Source organism: Carassius auratus, unplaced genomic scaffold (assembly GCF_003368295.1).
Source record: "Carassius auratus strain Wakin unplaced genomic scaffold, ASM336829v1 scaf_tig00040084, whole genome shotgun sequence".
NCBI classification, from domain to species: Eukaryota; Metazoa; Chordata; class Actinopteri; order Cypriniformes; family Cyprinidae; genus Carassius; species Carassius auratus.
In genome coordinates, this window is record NW_020526563.1 from 90,984 (window position 1) to 111,410 (window position 20,427).

General features: G+C 36.9%; 1 protein-coding gene across 1 annotated transcript; it reads left to right on the forward strand.

The window, feature by feature from the left end:
- The first annotated feature begins 2,174 nt into the window (after nt 1–2,174).
- LOC113084455 (uncharacterized) lies at nt 2,175–5,544 on the forward strand. The gene is made up of 6 exons (XM_026254842.1): nt 2,175–2,293; nt 2,592–2,901; nt 3,252–3,554; nt 3,682–3,993; nt 4,513–4,824; nt 5,188–5,544. Exons 2-6 carry the CDS (start codon nt 2,667–2,669, stop codon nt 5,292–5,294), a joined length of 1,269 nt encoding a protein of 422 aa, XP_026110627.1. The 5' UTR covers nt 2,175–2,293; nt 2,592–2,666; the 3' UTR covers nt 5,295–5,544.
- Nucleotides 5,545–20,427: the final 14,883 nt, after the last annotated feature.

A 20,427-nucleotide genomic window follows, 5' to 3' on the forward strand; every position in this document is an offset into this window, starting at 1 on the left:
CGCAGGCTCTGTTTATACTATATTAAGATGTGTTTTGGTCGATCGCAGCACAAGTGTTACACTAAATACATGCATAAATGGGATGTAAAACATTTTGAGTTTATCCACTCTCAACCACTTCCACAGGAAGTCGAAACACATTCTCCTGGATTGTGTTTGTGGTGTAGACAGTCATGTGGTCGAAAGTGTTTAACAGCCACAAAAGACCGTTGCCAATTAGCATATACTTATTATTAGTCAGCTAGCCAATGATGCTACTTTGCTGTAAAACACATACATTTTTTTTTGTCTCGTTTTTTTATTATTATTATTTTAGTTTTATAGGTGATAATTTCATTATTTTTAAATTAAATAAATTTATAACACTTAAAACCTTAATTGTAAAACTACAGTCAAAGCATTGTTAATTCCTGTGTAAATGCATTTATGCCAGATCAGAATAGCATTAAACCGTTTCCATGGTGTATGCTTCTTCAGATTTGGATCATGTGCCTCTTCTTCTGTGTATTTTGAGGAACTGCTCCTGTGTGCAGGTGTGTCTGGTGACTCGGGTGAAATAAAGAAACTGTCCGTTCTGGAGGGAGATTCTGTTACTTTACACACTAGCATTACTGAAATACACAACGTTGATCTGGTGATGTGGATGTATGGAGCTCAGAGATCTATTATCGCTAAACTCAATGGCAAAAATCAGATGATTTCCTTTTACGATGTTGATGACGGGAGATTCGGAGACAGACTGCTGCTGGACAATCAGACGGGATCCTTGAGCATCAGTGACATCAGGACCAAACTGTCTGGAGACTATCAGCTCAGGATCATCAGCAGCGAGACCTCGTACAAGTCATTCAGTCTGACTGTCCATGGTGAGCACCTCACATCGGTTTCATCAGAAACAACTGTACCACGGTCTGTCTGAACTCTTGATTCTGATTGGCTGGGAGGTGTGCAGTAAAACAGGTAGAGGATCTGAACAGGTGCAGTTACATCGCTCTCTGCAAACCTCAATAACAGACCATGGTATAAATGTGATAATCCACAGCTAACTGTGCATTAAAACTGCTCCACCTCGGACATTTCTTTGCCTTTTAAATTAATTAAATCACAGCTATCCATTGGTTATCCCTTACTTAAAGTTTCCTTTAAAGTTTACATTACATTTTAGCTAATAAATAAGCATAGCAAAGGATTGATATTTTAATATTTATTTTAATTTAATAATTTACATATTCATTTATTCTTACATGCTCATGTATTGTTAGATTGAGCAGTGAAATCTAAAAACATTTTTCCTCTCCAGATGTGTTTTTTGCTGGTTTAACAAACACAAAGGAGGGAGACTCTGTCACTCTTCATACTGGTGTTCATAAAATACAGAAACATGATGTGATTCTGTGGATGTTCGGACAGTTGAGTCCAGACACGTTCATAGCTGAAATCAACACAACACTGGGTCAGATCTCCTATAGTGAAGATGTGAGACTGAGAGAGCGAGTACGGCTGGACGATCAGTCTGGATCTCTGACCATCAGAAACAGCAGAAGCACAGATACAGGGCTTTATCAGCTGCAGATCACCAACAGCAAAGAGACCTTCTACAAGAGATACAATGTGTTTGTCGGTCAGTAGAGCATATGTTGATGCTTTTAAATTAATGCTTACAATTATTATTATTATCATTTTTATTGTCGATGTGTCAGCTTTTAGTTTCGTCACATCAAACTGCAGACTTACATATGATGGTCATGTTTACAGGTTAAATAAGAAATCCGTAAGAGAACCACAATAATAAATCATATTTGCATTGGTGTCACTGTAATGATGAATACATTATAAAGCCCAAGTCTGACCCATGAGCACCTCTTCTAACTACCACACGACAGCTGCTCGACTCGTCTGTCATCTTTAATTAAGAGACAGCATCTTCTCAAAGGATAACACATATCATTGAATTTCTATAGTCAGTTGTGGACCAAAAAACTCAAAATTAACCAGCTAAGAGATGCTATAATTGCTTTCAATAATGTAAACGCCAAGAACTCTGTTAAAATCTCAAAAAAAGCTATTTAGTGTTTCAGATCAGAAACTATTTGTAAATCAGATTTGATCCCTTAATTCTTGGTTTGCGGTCAGACTGGTTTGCACTAATGTGTGTCTGTATGTGTGGCAGATGCTCCTGATCCAGGTGTGTCTTCAGGTGTTTTAGCACTGATCTGTGTTATTGTGCTGATGTTAGCTGCAGCTGGAATCGCTGGAGTGTGTTACTCTCGCCGCAAGTATTCTCCACTGAAGGGTAAGTGTTAACACAGACCGGTTTCCTTCTCTATTCACTCCTCCAGCCTCACTTCACTTCATGTTTTCAAATTATAAATAAACTTAGCAATACTTATACTTCCTGTGATTATGATTTACGGTCAATTCCACACTTATATTCTAGACTTTTTTGGCTTGTTTATACAATTTAAATGTATTGGCAGACCACATGAGGTTTATTAGTCAAGCAAATTTAAACCTGTGTATGTTTACTGAGTTATATAAATGCAAATTCAGAAAAAATGTCCTTTTTTTTCCACTCTGGATGGTATGAACAGATGACCTGAAGACAGAAGAAGTGTCAGAGGGGGATTCAGTCACTCTACACACTGGTATAACTGAACCACAGAGATATGATCAAATACTCTGGAGTTTTGGACCTCGAGGCTCTCATCGCTCAGATTCCTGAAAGGACCAGTAACACTTCATTCAGGGATATCGAGAGATTCAGAGGCCGACTGCAGCTGGACAGTGAGACTGGAGATCTGACCATCAGAGACGTGAAAATCACACATTCAGGAGACTATCAGCTGAAGCTCATCAAAGCAAGACAAACCAAATCCAGAAGATTCAAGCTTATTCTCTGTGGTGAGCAGCTCACTCAATATAATAACTCAATAGATTCAGTGCTGCTACTCAAATGTTGCTTCTGAAGCAGGTTGCTGTGCGTATGTTAGCTTTTTTTGATCCGCGTTTTTAATCATTTTCACCAAAATAGTCCCAGTGCTCTCTATGGCCTGTAATATGTATTCATGCTGTATAACTGTGAGAAGATGATCAGCCAAAAAATCTAATCTTTGACATGCGCACACTGCACAAATAGAGAGTTTCCCACTAGTACTACACTATTTCTTTATTAGTTTTACGCTGATTTTCAGCAGATCACTCTTATTTGTTCCCATGTTTATATTTCTTGATGTTTTGTGGTGTTGGTGCAGTGGACTCGCTGCCATTCTCGGAGGGAGAAAACGTCTCTCTAAACTCCGGTGTTAGTAAACTACAGCGAGATGATCAGGTTCTCTGGACGTTTGGATCTGAAGACACTGTTATAGCTAAAAGAGACCGAAACACCACTCAGACAGCCGATGCTGATGGGAGATTTGGAGACAGACTGCAGATGGATAAACAGACCGGATCTCTCAGTATCACAAACACCAAAAGCACAGACTCCGGAGTTTATCACATACAAATCAGCAACAGAAATAAAGTCTCATACAAGAAGTTTAGAGTTACAGTATGGTGTAAGTAGCTTGAGTTCTACATACAATTATTGTGTTCATGCATAGTATTCAGTGAGATGTGCCCTTGCACACTTTTACGATCACATTTACAATGTTTTCCTGTTGCATGTGATGCCGTGACATGAAGTGGACACAGTTAAAGTGAGAGCGGGAGACTCGGTCACTCTAAACACAGGAATGACTGAACTAGAGGAGGACAGTAAGATACTGTGGACACATGGAGATCACGAAACCTGCATTGCTAAAATCAACAGAGCCACCAATAAGACGTCATTGTATCGTGGTAATGATGTGAGATTCAGAGACAGACTGCAGCTGGATCACCAGACCGGATCTCTGAGCATCTGGAACATCAGCATCACACATTCAGATGTCTATAAACTACAGATCAGCAGCCGCACACGGAGCAAATGCAAAAGATTTGTGCTTATTGTCAATGGTGAGAATCTTGTGTCATTTAATGTAATAATGATGCTCTGCAAATTAATTAAAACATTCGTAAAATGTACCATCATAAATTTACAGCTGGTTACCATAATTACATTAACTGATGTATAGTTAACATACCAACCTACTGAAGTACTGAATTGGAATATTATTCCAAAAATTGTTTACTTCTGTAAAATAACATGTAATGTCCAAAACAGTTTTTCACTGTATACTAGGGGAATTTATCGCTAACCATTTAACAGGTTTTTAATATAGCATTTTTAAAGTAATGTACAGTTAAATTCAGTCATTTTTACAGTGTGTTTTCCAATGTACATAACTACAATTTGTATGCTTTGAAATGAATTCACCCTAAAATCTGTTTCATAAAAGCTGATTTTAAATTAGAAAATAAAATAACCATAACATTTATCTAAACATATGTCATCTTAATTTTATTTAAATATCAATATATTAATTTAGCACTCATGTCTCTTTCTCTTCTACATGGTGCTGTTGTCACATGAAGAAAACACTGTGTCAGTGACGGAGGGAGACCGAGCCGAACTAAACACTGATGTTAGTGAGCTACAGAGAGACACTCTGATCCTGTGGATGTTCGGCCCCAGAGACCGTCTCATAGCTAAAGCTGACCTGGAGAACCGTAAGATATCTACATATGATGGTGTTGGTGGACGATTCAGAGACAGACTGCAGCTGGACCTTCAGACCGGATCTCTGAGCATCACAAGCACCACGAACACAGACTCTGGACTTTATAAACTCAAGATCATCAGCAGCAGAGAGACCAGATACAAGCGATTCAGAGTTACTGTCTGTGGTGAGTTACTGATTATTAAAATATGATATCTGGGAACAGTTTAGATGCTGTAAAATACACACAACTCTACACTAAATGAAATCAATCTTCAGATGTTAAATATAATATCTGAAAGCAATAAATTGCTAGTTATATTCAGTAAAAATTACATTTTGATGTCCTGTCCGTGTCCCAATGAAAAACTAAAATATCTAAACAGCCGATATAAAGAAAGACTGACTTTGATTTAAAGTAAATACTCCTGGTTTTGCACTTTTACTAAGATATACAGTGTACTGCTGACTAATGAAATCCTTAGCTGTGACATCATCAGCAGTCATTGCTGTAGTTTAACCATCTGTGATTCTTTCTGTTTTCTTACAGAGGACAGAGAGAGAGAGATCCATCCAGAAGACACTGTGGAGTCCACTCAGAGAGAGAAAACAGAGGAGATACCATTGCTCAAGATCTATAGTGGCACTAGTGTTTGACAGATATATATAATTTTATCAGTAATGGAACTAAATCTAATTGTTAAAAATAAAAACTCTGCTTTCAAGCTCCTCAATCTGTTGTTTTCTTCAGGTGAAGGAGTTTTTCATAGAAATAACCTCATCTCATGTATTAATTTCTCTCCATTGCGTTTCTAAGGAAGATTGCTATCATATAGCACACCTAGGTTCCTAACTGATGACGAAGAATTGACAGAGCAACCATCAAGTCTTAGACAGTGTTCTAGGTTATTACAAGCAGAGTTTTTAGGTCCTATGATTAACACCTCTGTTTTTTCTGAATTTAGCAGTAAGAAATTACTCGTCATCCAGTTTTTTATATCGACTATGCATTCCATTAGTTTTTCAAATTGGTGTGTTTCACCGGGCCGCAAAGAAATATAGAGCTGCGTATCATCAGCATAACAGTGAAAGCTAACACCATGTTTCCTGATGATATCTCCCAAGGGTAACATATAAAGCTTGAAGAGTAGCGGCCCTAGTACTGAGCCTTGAGGTACTCCATACTGCACTTGTGATCGATATGATACATCTTCATTCACTGCTACGAACTGATGGCGGTCATATAAGTACGATTTAAACCATGCTAATGCACTTCCATTGATGCCAACAAAGTGTTCAAGTCTATGCAAAAGAATGTTGTGGTCAATTGTGTCAAACGCAGCACTAAGATCCAATAAAACTAATAGAGAGATACACCCACAATCAGATGATAAGAGCAGATCATTTGTAACTCTAAGGAGAGCAGTCTCAGTACTATGATACGGTCTAAATCCTGAGTGTGTGTGTGTGTGTCAGAAGGACTGGTTTCACAGAAAGGGCTAAAGTTAAGCCAGGGTTAGGCCATAGGTCAATTAAGACATTTAAGTAGCTTGTATAAAGGTGCCTATGGTGTGCATCTTGTGACAAAACAATGGTAAGAGTGGTAAGAAAAGAGTGTTTCAGATACAGTAATACTCTCTTTAGAAAAACTAAAACAGTAAAGTACAAACAGGGAATTAAGACTTTAGCAGGAGAGTCTGTGGTTACAAAGGGAATGATTTTTTATTTGTACTCTGAATACATCGTTACTTTTTGGGTATGAATGGAGAATTTGACATTAAGCCTTTACTTTAGGATTGTGTGAATTTCTTTATCTGTTTTCTGTATTGTTTGAATATTTTGAGTGATTATTGATCTGTAATGATTTGTATTTTACTTTTATTGATTTGTATGTTTATTCAAGTTTAAGCTTTCTCTCTCTCTCTCTCTCTCTCTCTCTGTCAATCCTTATTTTTTTATAATTGTTATTTATTGTTTTTATTCCTTTTTTTTGTGGGAGCACACCTGACCGAATGTGTCTAATTGATGTCCACCTGTTACTTGTAAAGAGCTGTACCTCAGTTCACTTATTTTGTGCCTGATGAAGACCTGATGGTCTAAACATTGCAATAAATATTTCTTATTATATCAATGTGTGGACAATACATTTGTTCTTTTGTTATAGTTTGACTTGTTTGTCCTGCACCTGAGCTCTGTGTGGGTTTGTGGGATATGTGCAACTTTTTATACTTTTGGTTAAAAACTGAGCACCTATAATATCACTGATTAGTGGTGGAAATTATGATTCTTTCTAGAGATTCGTTCATTTTCAGTTCGTTCACCAAAATGATTCGTTCAGAATCGTTCACTGATTCGTTCAGTGACCATTTCTTCGTATTACACAAAATAAGCCAACAGGTGGCAAACAAGAATGTATTATGTGTTATGTCTTAAGTCAATGAACGTATTCACTTGTTACAAAAACTGATCTGGCTTTATTAAAATGTGTGTATAATCGCATTCAATATATAAAGTCTAAAAGTTGTTCAGATGAACAAAGCACGAGGTTTTCTTGCCTAATTAGCATTTTAATTGTTTGGTCAGACAGTTTGTATATTATATATTCACTTTCATAAATCGGGGATTAAACGTGGAGTTGCTAAATATCAAAACAAGCGTATGAGCACTGCTTTGCATTTTGCGAGATTGACATGCTTAAATGGCAGACTAACCCGGTTTATTCTCATTCATTTAGTTCACTAACGAGATAAGCTATGTTCATTCACGAACGACATGTGTACCAGTTCAGTCATTTCATTCACGAACGATAAGATCTCTAGATCTAGTTCAGACTCATATGAAACTCGTTCATTGAAAGGCGTATTCGTTCACTACATTCAACAAATCACATACTCTGTCACATCTCATACTCGAAGGCTATTGGCTCGAGGTTGAGTAATTATTTGACAGGATGAAATGGTTGTGACCCGGTTCACTGAGCTGCGCATGCGCTGCTTATAGCGCCGCGCTGCTGTGGAGGGAGGAACTTCACTGAACGAGAAATATGAGTCAGTTGATTACGTGAACGAGAACGATTCGTTCACCTAAAAGATTCGTTCAAAAAGAACGATTCGTTCACGAACGACACATCACTATCACTGATGTATTTGAGTCGTGAATCCACATGTGTGCAGTTCTGTCATTTATTACAAATATTCAGAGAAATATCTGGGACTGGTACAAATGAATTGTGTCTATTAATAATGATTATTTCAGTAACACTTTATATTTAGAGTTCTCCCTCAATAAACTCCTAATTTGTCCTAATGATTAATAGTAAGGTAGTTGTTCATTTTAGGTATGGACACGCGTTAAGATATCTAAAATATGCTCAAGCAGAATAAAACATAAATATGCGCTTTATAAATACAAATAAACTGCTAAAATGCTAGAAATATGCAGCATAATAAGAAGCTAGTTAATAGTGGGTATTGGTCTTAAATCAAAGTTTTACCTTTATTTTATAGAAGAAGAAACATTCAATAAATGCAGACTGGTATAAACCATTTATTTATTTTGTCTAATACAAAGATGGCCATAACTTGAGAGTGGACTATTAACACAAGAGAAGCATGAGAAGACAGTCATGGGGTCCAAAACAGAAATACTCGGTCAGAAATAACAAGACTGGTTTACTGCATGGACAATTTACAGAGAGAAAACAACAACAAAAGTAGGCTCCTAGATGAAAATACTTGACTTGCATATTATTGATCCGTATCTGGGTAAAGATTACATTGATATTACTAAAGAATCAAAAGCTGCATAACTGGGAACTTATGGTGGTTTTATTGAACAGAAAAACTGCATTTATGCAACCTTCACAAAAATACAGCCAGTTATTGCAAATAATTTGAGATGATTAAAGAGATGTGAAAAAACAATTCCTGAGACACTGATTCTGTTATTTCTGTCTCTGTGTGTGAATGTGTAAGTGGATGATATACAGGGGCGGATCTAGAAAAATATAGATGGGGTGGCGAGAAGGGGGCAGGAATGTTTGAGGGGTGGCAACATATGGCAGACGTATACTGAATTTAGTCACAGTTTTCACAGTTTGATGATAAATATATGTGCACACTACAAAAGGACACCAGCTATCATTTACAAACTTAATCTCATGCAATCAATGTTTTGCATTTGAAACAGTTCATATAAGGAATAAGTGACCATACCCCATAAGCACCACACACTCACTAATGCATACAGTATGCATCGACATGTCATTAAGAGCATTATAAAAGAATAAGTGTTATCAATATGTCAATTTATTATAAGAAACACAAGACTTTAACAGCCATTTCCAGCTGGGGAGACTCAACTGATTTTCTACAGTTTAGTGTTAATCATCATCTAACTCAACCAGTCAAGAGCTACATTTAGCCTTAGATGTTATATGAATATGGTCCTGAAGCATAGCTTTTATTAGCTGACAATAATAATAAATAAATAAACATTATCGGCACAAATACAAATGTACTTTTAGAAATTGTTTTTGAAAAAGATGGTGTAATTTTTTTGTCAAGTTTAAATTAAAACTTTTTAAATTAAAACCAATCACACCTTTACTTATTTATTTCTTCCCTCATGTTGTGGCTCATGGCTTTCATATTTAGCCAAGTCATATACAAGTTCATTATTGATACACTATAAAACAAGAGAACAGATATTTTCACACATATGTTTGAACGTATAATTTTCACAGAATTATTATTCTTTTTTTATTATTTACTGTATACTACTAGTTCAGCTGCAACAGCAGCCCGATCACAGGCTCATATTTCATATCAACTGCTATAATTAATATTACTGAGGGGAGGATGTAACAGTGCTATTCTGAGACAGTTATTATATTGATCTGTTCTAGTACTCAGTGTGTTTGGAGACTGTAAAATTTTCCGCATTAGTTCTTCCATTGTGTATTAAACTCTGCATCGCTCAGTGATACACGAATATTAGACTTCAGGAAGTTCAGGCGTTTGTTTTTGCTGATTAGTCACTCAGAAAGATTTAAAAATTGGCGCCTCGAAAGCTCATTGGCTCTCGTGCTTCCTCGTCGATTGTGACGTGATCTGTTTCCTGATATCTGAATAATAAACATTCATAGAGAGACTCGAGATTTTAGCGAACAGCTTTAATTCTACTCTGAACTTCACACAGATTCCGGAGATCTGAAACACTGCACTGAAGACAAGAAAGTTTAAGTTCAGGAACAGAGGACTCATGAAGTTTAAGAGTGTGATGAAGAAACATGTGGATGAGAAACAGCTGTCCAGATCTACTGGATCCAGGAGGATGAGGAGGAGGAGGTCATTGATTCACATCATGAGTCTGTTGAGATGAGGAGATGATGAAGAACAGAGCGATGATAAACTAGTCATTATTTCACTGAAAGATCTGGAAATGAATCCTGGAGCACATGAGAAGTGACAGCAGGACTCGTGTCTACTGTAAGTGCTTTATATTGTTGTAATCGTGACAGTTTGTTCACTTAATGCTCGTTACTCTGAGAGAGATTGAATCGCTCCATGTCGCTCTTTCTGCTCTAATGTCACTCTTAGATCACTGTTATGCTCAAGGGTAAATACTATGATCAGGGGCGTCGCACCTGTGGGGATGTGGGTGTTTTAACACCCACACTTTTCCCGGTGAGAGGGTTCGACACCCGCACATTTTCTGCAGTTTTTCCGCAGTTTTGCACAAACGCCTTACTACAGTCGTTCCTCCGTTTCTCTGGCCGCTCTGTGTCTGCGCTCGCTGCGGCTGCCTCCTCCCGCCCCCTCTCAAACATGACACCGGCTTTGAGTGTGACTGGCTGATGATTGGCTGTTCTGCCTTTAGTCCCGCCTCTCTTGGGGTGTTATCGGTCAGCTCGTGCTGAGGAGGCGGGAACTTATGGTTATTTACATCTCCCTTTTCCAGGTACTTTGAATGAGTGTTTATGCTTTCGAGGTTATTAAATAAGCTTGATATGTGTTTGGGAAGATGTTCTGTTAATCGTTTTGTTGACATGTCGAGTGTTTTCGGTATTATATTTCGTTTTTTAGACTAATGCTAATTGCTATTATTGGGATATTGTTTGCATACCTGTTGAAGAACTATGAAATAAACGTGTATATTATTTTAATGTTTAAAAACAGTAAATTGTTACATTATTTATACCACCAGAGAAAAACCTTTTCTGATGTTTTTTTTTTTTCTTTTTCTTTTTTACTGTAGGATTATTTTTTTCCCAGCCAAACGCTGCAAGCCGGAAATCCCGCACAGTACCAGAGAACTTTAAGCCCTGCTTTTTTGTACCCCTCTGTCACTTGTTCATCATTTTTATTGTTTATAAACAAACCACATCCATCCCCCACACTTTTGAAAAGCTTGCTACGCCCCTGACTATAATACTCTAATGTGACACGTAATTCGTTTTTTGAAGAATTAAAAGTAATATTTTGTTGTTGGAATATGTTGTTAATTCGATAAAGAAACCTTTGAATTAAACTCAATCATACTGCAACAATCTCTGTCTGGAGTTAAACAGAATTAAATGACACCTATCAGCCAATCAGAGATTAGAATGTGTTGTTTCCGGGTAAATTACTGCACGATCGTTAGGCAACATGGGCGCGCGCACACACACACACACACACACACACACAGTGAGCCCGGTCTCATTAAATGCATGTCTGAAAGAGAAGATCCGATGAATGCTGTTGGTAACCCTTCATTTTTTAAGCATGTTAATTTTACTTTCATAAATGAAATCTCTTTCCTGTGATCAAAGATAGTGAGATCTGAAACTGTTTGCTAAAACCTGTACACATGAGGAAGATTACTGAACAAGCCCGAGCACGTCTAGCTGTGTGTGTGTGTGTGTGTGTGTGTGTGTGTCAGAGAGAGAGAAAGAGAGAGAGAGAACAATTAACACGAACTAAAAAAGTAAACAATGAATGCTGAATATTTTGGTAGTTGTTAAAATAAATCAGTCGCTACAGAAGCAGTGCGGAGCTCGGTGCATTTCATGAGGAACACAAACTAAATCATGCACAATAATCATTCGTTCCGACATTATATTAAATACTGAAAATGTATCATGTTCTCTTGAATCTCCGTGTACAAAAAAAGTGAATATAGGACTATAATAATGTAAGAGAGAGAGAGTCTGATAGTGTGGGCCGGTTCTAGACATTTGGAGGCCCCCCTGCCACCCTCCTCCTCTCCACCTTTTAGAATTCACGAGTTCACACTTACACATCAAATTAAAAAGAGTGAAAATTATGTGTATTTGGCGAGCTGTCCGGGCTCAGGGCTCTGAATTTTGGCCCAGATTTTTTTCAGTTATTTGTTCAGTAATTTCTTTATAGTAACACACTAGCCCCTTATTTGGGATAATGAACAGTTTTATTTTTTATAGACTAAATATTTCATATTATGTTTTGTAGAGAAATACATTTAATATGAATATACACAAATCAGCTGCTAGTGGAAGTGATAGAAATAAACTAGCTACTAAATAACAATCTAGTTTGTTTCTTTAACTATAATCGGGTGTGCTTGCTCATATGCTTAAAATCATTTTAAATAAATATGGCAACAGTATTTATGATTGGAAAACGAAAAAGGAGATTTCAACGTTTTAGGAGATATACATAATAGAATAGAAAGAAACATAATAAACATTGCTCTAGTATAGTGCGCTTGCTTTTTGACTGACAAACTTTACTTTTTCTTTAACTTAGCAGGGGCGTCGCTAGGCCCTTTTTAGGGGGGCTTCAGCCTAAACTTATGACCAGCCCCCCTAAAAAATTATTTGATTAATTAATTAGTGATCGCTTCAGTCCCCTTTAAAAACTCATTTGAGACGGTGGCAAGCTGCATCAAGTTCCGGCTCCTCCCCTTATCTGAGTCTGAACGGATTCAGCGCGTTTTTCAATCCACAGGGGCGCCGAGCAGAGCGAACATCAGAGAGTACAAGGTGTGTGTGTGTGCGTGCGTGTGTGCGTGCGTGCGTGTGCGTGTGTGCGTGCGTGTGTGCGTGTGTGTGTGCGTGCGTGTGGTGTGTGTGTTCTCGCATCCAATACCAGTACGTCTTCGCTGCTTTCACTTTAAGCCTTTATCACAGTGTGACAGATGTGTTTTCTTCCAACAAAAATGAAGCGATTAACACCTATGAAAACATACTTTTAGAAAACGATCATGATTTATTTTAATTTACTTTTTGAAAACATATTATTGTGTATTTCGGCATTACATTATGCAGCCATACAAAATAAATTATTAACGACACACATCATTGTCTGAAAGCACTAAATGGCACAGAGAGAGAAACATCATGTGGAGTTATTTTGTTTTCTATTATTAAACATAATTTTGTATTAAGTAATAATTAATCATTAGTGTATCATGATACATATATTAGAGTAAGAGTAAAGGGATCTGTGATTTTTTTTTTTTTTTTTTTTTTTTTAAGTAATTGATTTATAGAAGTGGCAAATTGATAATGATGTTATTTTTAATAAATATAAATAAATATAGAACAGATTAAACATATTGCCAATAGACAATTACATTAATACATGTTTTGTCTATATTCTTAATGAATATTAGCTGGTTAGTTAAATTATTTGAAATGAAATAAATGTTCAGGGGCTGACTTGATGTATAACCAACCGTATTGTTGAATATAAAGGCTAAAAAGCTAAAAATGTATAATAATAATAATAATAATAATAATAATAAAATATAATAATTTATATTTCATTGTAGATGGATATACAACATTTTTTTTGTCGTGCGGGAGTAGGTCTGCAAATGAGCAACAGTCAGGTGAGAATAGAACAGACAGCCTCACACACACACACACACACACAATACCACTGTGTTCCCAAGATTCATTGCAGTCATTGAACCCTTATGTTGTTTTAATTTTCTGCCAATTTCCACGTACATTTCATAAGAAAAAGCTGTGGTATCATCAAAGGATAAACATGAATGTCCTAATACTGAATCAGGAAGTCTTTATTGTAAAAAAAATTTAAATAAAAAAAAATATCTACATTCCAAATTCAACATTTTCCAGTGACTGGTCACATCTAAAAAACTGTATTAGTTTTTTTTACAGTGTTGTATATGGCTCAGTCAGTACTCCTACTCCCATATATGAAATACAGGGAATACAATGGAATAGTGGATTGCAATAAGGTTAGTAGTATACAACCCTACCCTAATAGTCAAATAATATTTTTTAATCATACCCTTATTGGGGGCTGAGCCCCCCTAAAATCAAAATCTTAGAATCGCCCCTGTAACTTAGTATTTTGACAGTCAGCGCCTGACTAGGGCTGGAAATCGATTCCAAAGGAAATTAATCGATTCCTTGATTCAGAGGCGTAAGGAATCAAGATTTGATTCCACAGGTTGTAATCCATTCCATCGAGGAGAACCGACTCTTTTGTAAGATTCAGATCAATAGTTCATCATGAATTCGCCTCTTTCCATTTCCAATTCTGCCATTTCCGCGAACAGATTCTTTCGGACGGTTTCGTAACGTACTATCTATTTTCTAACAAAATTGAACATTGTACGCTCAGATTCAAAGTGTCAGAAGCGAATTGTCCATCAGTTTTCGCGCTCTTTTGAACTCAGAATAACCGTAAAAATGATCTATCCCAAAACGACGCTGATCGTCAGGCTCAGTTTTATTATATATTTTTTTTACAATACATTACAATCACTCCAAAATAGATGATACCTGCAGGACAAGCTGCACTTTCTTTGCATGCCTACTTAGCCTTACGCTTAGCAGCCCCTGAAGGATGCGTTCGTTTCGGCGCCATCAGATCAATGTGTGGCACTAGTAGATTGGATCTCATTCATAAAACCCGTATGTAATATCTTCATTCAAATATTCAGAGGGTGGGCGTGACTCAAGTTTAAAGGGGGATATTAATTGGTTTTCCTACAGTTGAATGACAATTTTTATATCCAATGGACAAACAGCCTAGTATTTTGCTGCTCTTGATTGGTGGACAAGCATATAGGGATGATTTGGAGGCCCCGCCTGCAAGCCCGAGGCCCTAGGCAACTGCCTACTCCGCCTACGGGTAAGCGCCGGCCCTAAAAAAAAAAAAAAAAACGGAAAATGTGTTTGTTTGTTGTTTCATAATTGCGTGGATCATTTCGCATGGGTACACACAGGAGAACTTGACAGGACAAATATTCTCCTCATTAACATCAGGTGTGTATTCACAATTATTTGTTCTTAAACCCGTTCTGATCTGAGTATGGGGAATTCTGTGCGAGCAGCGCGTGCAGGAGTTTGGTCATTCATATAAAACACACCCAAACATCATTTCCTCTCATCAAACAGATGTAGCTCTCACCGAGGGCCTAAATTTTTAGATTTCATCCAAAAAGTGTGGGTAGCCACGTGTAAAGACCATAACCTGCGCAGAAAGCTCAGTGAGAGATTGTACATCATCTCCATCCTCAAACTATGATAGACACCTGGTTTTATTCTGTATAACCTCATCTGCATATCATTTCCATATTCCATCCAAGGTGCATTACATCAGGAAATATAAAGACTATAAATGCCTTTTGTGACATTACATTGCTGTTCAGTGTCCTTAAACACATTTCAGAAAGTGAATTTCTCATTCTTTTCGACTGGCCAAATAGTATGTAAAATAATTATCTCGTTAAAACGACATCTTTTCTCATTATAACGACCCATGATGTCACAAAGCGGTATGTTTTGCTGTTATTATAGATGTTGATCATGTGATCCATGATTCCGCGCTGCCACAGTCTGAAATAAACGAGGATCTGCTCGCGTGTGTAAATCCACAGGGGGTGAGATGTGACAACATGCCCCGTAGCTGGGGTTCACGATCACGTGACAGCTTAAAATCTTATCTGATCAAATTAATATACAACACAACCTAAAACATTTTGTCAATATAATAATAAAATTAACGTTTTCACATAATAATAATTATATAACTGACGATTAAACACTGACTCTTTTCTCATTCACGTGTGTAAAAGTTAATATTGTAAACTGCATCGCGGATGTCTAGAATAACAGATAGTTGATTAATAGATGTGGAAAGTGTGAAGTTACATCATTGGTGAGTTAGCAAAGTTTAATAACTACATCAACTGCTAAATAACAGACTGAAGACTAAAATAATAGTAGATTTGTCTCAATAAATACTAAAAAACTGAGATAAACAATGTAGTACTCCAGTCAGAAATATACTTGTGCTGTGATGAAATAAATGTTCAACGATATCTTCAAAAGATTTGAGCTTCAGAAGACGTGAATTCAAGTAAAGTGTGAATCTTTATTTAGATATTTTTTCCCTTATTTTGTTAAGTGTAGGGTCCAGCTAAAATATTTCAAATTGAATACAGTTTATATAAAGTGTTATTTAGCAATAAACATTTTGAGATCATGCACTCCAGAAGGGATGTTCATTTTGGTTATTATTCCGTTAACCGATACCATTATTTCAAACTGAAATTTAATTATATTGGAAAGGATCAATGTCTGTGACCTCTTAAAATACTAAGATTTGTTTCTAGGGGAATCATTTACATGCCAAAAAAGCAGCAAACAACAGACCATGAAGATTCATATATCATATCATATCATATCATATCATTTCATATCATATCATATCACGTTACTCCAGCACTTCTGCAGTGGAGAAAAACAGGCTTTAGGCCTAGCCTATATATAAAACACTGCTTAGGCTTGGCCAGCAGCAGCCCTGATAAAACCAGTTTGAGTTTATAAAAGAAAAGGAAATCAAAAGCATTTGTTGCGTGGGCTGATGAAGAAAAACACTCTGGATTTCTCAGAAATGGGCTAAAGAAGAACTAGACCACTTCCGGTGATAAACTCGTTTTGGGCGTTTGTATTGAAGGAGTAGATGCCCAGTTGCCATATCATACATTACTGATATTAATTATATTGTTACATTATTTCTTGTTTTACTATTAATCAAGTTATGAAAAGATTGAAATGTGTAACCTTATGAGACATTAAAGAATCCTGCGTTATGCTGTACTTCTAAGATGATGATTTCATAGTGTGTGTGTAACAAACCATACAGATAAAATCCTAGGACCAGGCCTTGAAGATCTGATATGTTTTCTGTGTATGTGTGTTAGTATCTGTCTGTACAGGGAGAAGCTCAGACAGTCCCAGGACACACGATCAACTGCCGATGTCCAGCGTATCAGATACACGTCTTAGCCAATCCATCATTTGGGTTGTCACAGCAACAAACGCACACACAGGCCTGGGAACAGGGTTACACTCAAAGCGTTCCCCCGGGAACACTGCTTCAGCGGGAATAAGTTCCACATGCCATTTGTCACACTGTGACACAATCAATGTCTTGCATTTGAAACAGTTCATATAAGGAATAAGTGACCATACCCCATAAGCCCTTCACACTCACTAATGCATTACAGTATGCATCCACATGTAATTAAGAGCATTATAAAAGGTTCAGTGTTATCAATATGTCAATTTATTATAAGAAACACAAGATTTTAACAGCCATTTCCAGCTGGAGAGACTCAACTGATTTTCTACAGTTTAGTGTTAATCATCATCTAACTCAACCAGTCAAGAGCTACATTTAGCCTTAGATGTTATATGAATATGGTCCTGAAGCATAGCTTTTATTAGCTGACAATAATAATAAATGTACTTTTAGAAACTGATTTAGAAAAATATGGTGTTATTGTTTTGGCAAGCTTAAATTAAAACTTTTTAAATTAAAACCAATCACACCTTTACTTATATATTTCTTCCCTCATGTTGTGGCTCATGGCTTTCATATTTAGCCAAGTCATATACAAGTTCATTATTGATACACTATAAAACAAGAGAACAGATATTTTCACATGTTTGAACGTATAATTTTCACAGAATTATTATTCTTTTTTTTATTATTTACTGTATACTACTAGTTCAGCTGCAACAGGCTCATATTTCATATCAACTGCTCCTTTAAGAATACAGCCAATTTAATTACTGCTCCTTTAAGAATACAGCCGGTATTACTGAGGGGAGGATCTAACAGTGCTATTCTGAGGCAGTTATTATATTGACCTGTTCTACTCAGTGTGTTTGGAGACTGTAAAATTGTCCGCATTAGTTCTTCCATTGTGTATTAAACTCTGCATCGCTCAGTGATACACGAATATTAGACTTCAGGAAGTTCAGGCGTTTGTTTTTGCTGATTAGTCACTCAGAAAGATTTAAAAATTGGCGCCTCGAAAGCTCATTGGCTCTCGTGCTTCCTCGTCGATTGTGACGTGATCTGTTTCCTGATATCTGAATAATAAACATTCATAGAGAGACTCGAGATTTTAGCGAACAGCTTTAATTCTACTCTGAACTTCACACAGATTCCGGAGATCTGAAACACTGCACTGAAGACAAGAAAGTTTAAGTTCAGGAACAGAAGACAATTAAGAGTGTGTTGAAGAAACATGTGGATGAGAAACAAGCTGTCCAGATCTACTGGATCCAGGAGGAGGAGGAGGAGGAGGTCATTGATTCACATCATGAGTCTGTTGAGATGAGGAGATGATGAAGAACAGAGCGATGATAAACTAGTCCATTATTTCACTGAAAGATCTGGAAACGAATCCTGGAGCACATGAGAAGTGACAGCAGGACTCGTGTCTACTGTAAGTGCTTTATATTGTTGTAAACGTGACAGTTTGTTCACTTAATGAGATTGAATCGCTCCATGTCGCTCTTTCTGCTCTGATGTCACTCTTAGATCACTGTTATGCTCAAGGGTATATACTATGATACTCTAATGTGACACGTAATTCGTTTTTAAAGAATTAAAAGTAATATTTTGTTGTTGGAATATGTTGTTAATTCGATAAAGAAACCTTTGAATTAAACTCAATTCATAAAGCAAAAATCTCTGTCTGGAGTTAACAGATTTAAATGACACCTAATCAGCCAATCAGAGATTAGAATGTGTTGTTTCCGGGTAAATTACTGCACGATCGTTAGGCAACATGGGCGCGCGCACACACACACACACACACACACACAGCATACCTGTCAAGTATCCCGTTTTGGCCGGGAACAGTCACGTATTTTACCCTTCTTTCCCGCCGTCCTCCCGTATTAGTATTTTCCCGTAAATCTCCCGTATTTTAATTTTTTATTTTAACCTGCGTTATTAATAAAATAATAATTAAAAAAATTCCAAATCTGAGCTCTGTCACTAGTCTCGCGATAACTGCCACCTGTAGTAGCCTGTCGCGAGGGGTGTGTAGGTCAGATGACATGAGTTATAACGCGGGAAAAACAACAACAAAAGACAAAAACAGAGACGGATGATGGATGCTACGATAGAGAGTGAAGGCACACCATCCCAAAAAACCAAAACCCATGTGTAAATACCGTGATAAATGGGACAGCGAATTTACTTTTTTAAGAATGCAAGTTTGCAAAAAATTGTACAACAACTCACTAAAAAGAGTAAAAGAAAAGTTATGTGAAATGAAAAGAAAAACTGTAAAAGAAAAGCAATATGAAATTAAAACAATGTGTGGAATGAAAATAAAATGTAAGTGTAAAGACAAGCAATGTTAAATTAACAGAAAATATGCAAATAAGCCTTTAAATAAATGCTCTTCATATATACCCGTTTGTGTTTTCATTTGGGCTATAACACCTGTCTTAAAATGTAAGGGATACTGGAGCTTTGGTTGGGGTGGTGGTACTGCTCGAGGTGGGCGCCGGAAAATTTCCCTTATTGCAAATCCAAAACTTGACAGGTATGACACACAGTGAGCCCCGGTCTCATTAAATGCATGTCTGAAAGAGAAGATCCGATGAATGCTGTTGGTAACCCTTCATTTTTTAAGCATGTTAATTTTACTTTCATAAATGAAATCTCTTTCCTGTGATCAAAGATAGTGAGATCTGAAACTGTTTGCTAAAACCTGTACACATGAGGAAGATTACTGAACAAGCCCGAGCATGTCTAGCTGTGTGTGTGTGGTGTGTGTGTGTGTGTGTGAGAGAGAGAGAGAGAGAGAGAGAGAGAGAATTAACACGAACTAAAAAAGTAAACAATGAATGTTGAATATTTTCGTAGTTGTTAAAATAAATTCAGTCGCTACTGAAGCAGTGCGGAGCTCGGTGCATTTCATGAGGAACACAAACTAAATCAATGCACAATAATCATTCGTTCGACATTATATTAAATACTGAAAAATGTATCATGTTCTTTTGAATCTCCGTGTACAAAAAAAGTGAATATGGGCGGGAGCAGGCAGCACATAAATGGCAGAATGCAATATATAATCATTTGTGCACATTTACATGTGATTCATATTCATTTGCACTTTAACACCTAGCACAAATTGGCTCCTATTTTCAAGGCTACAAATGCTCAATTAACAATTATTACATTGGGGATAAATAAACTTATCAAATTGTGGTTCTATCTCCAAATAAACGAAAATTCTGCCGAGAGAGATGTTTGAGTGTGCTAGAGACATTAGGACTATAATAATGTAAGAGAGAGAGTCAGATAGTGTGGGCCGGTTCTAGAGATTTGGAGGCCCCCCTGCCACCCTCCTCCTCTCCACCTTTTAGAATTCACGAGTTCACACTTACAACATCAAATAAAAAGAGTAAAGATTATGTGTATTTGGCCAGCTGTCGGAGCTCAGGGCTCTGAATTTTGGCCCAGAATTTTTT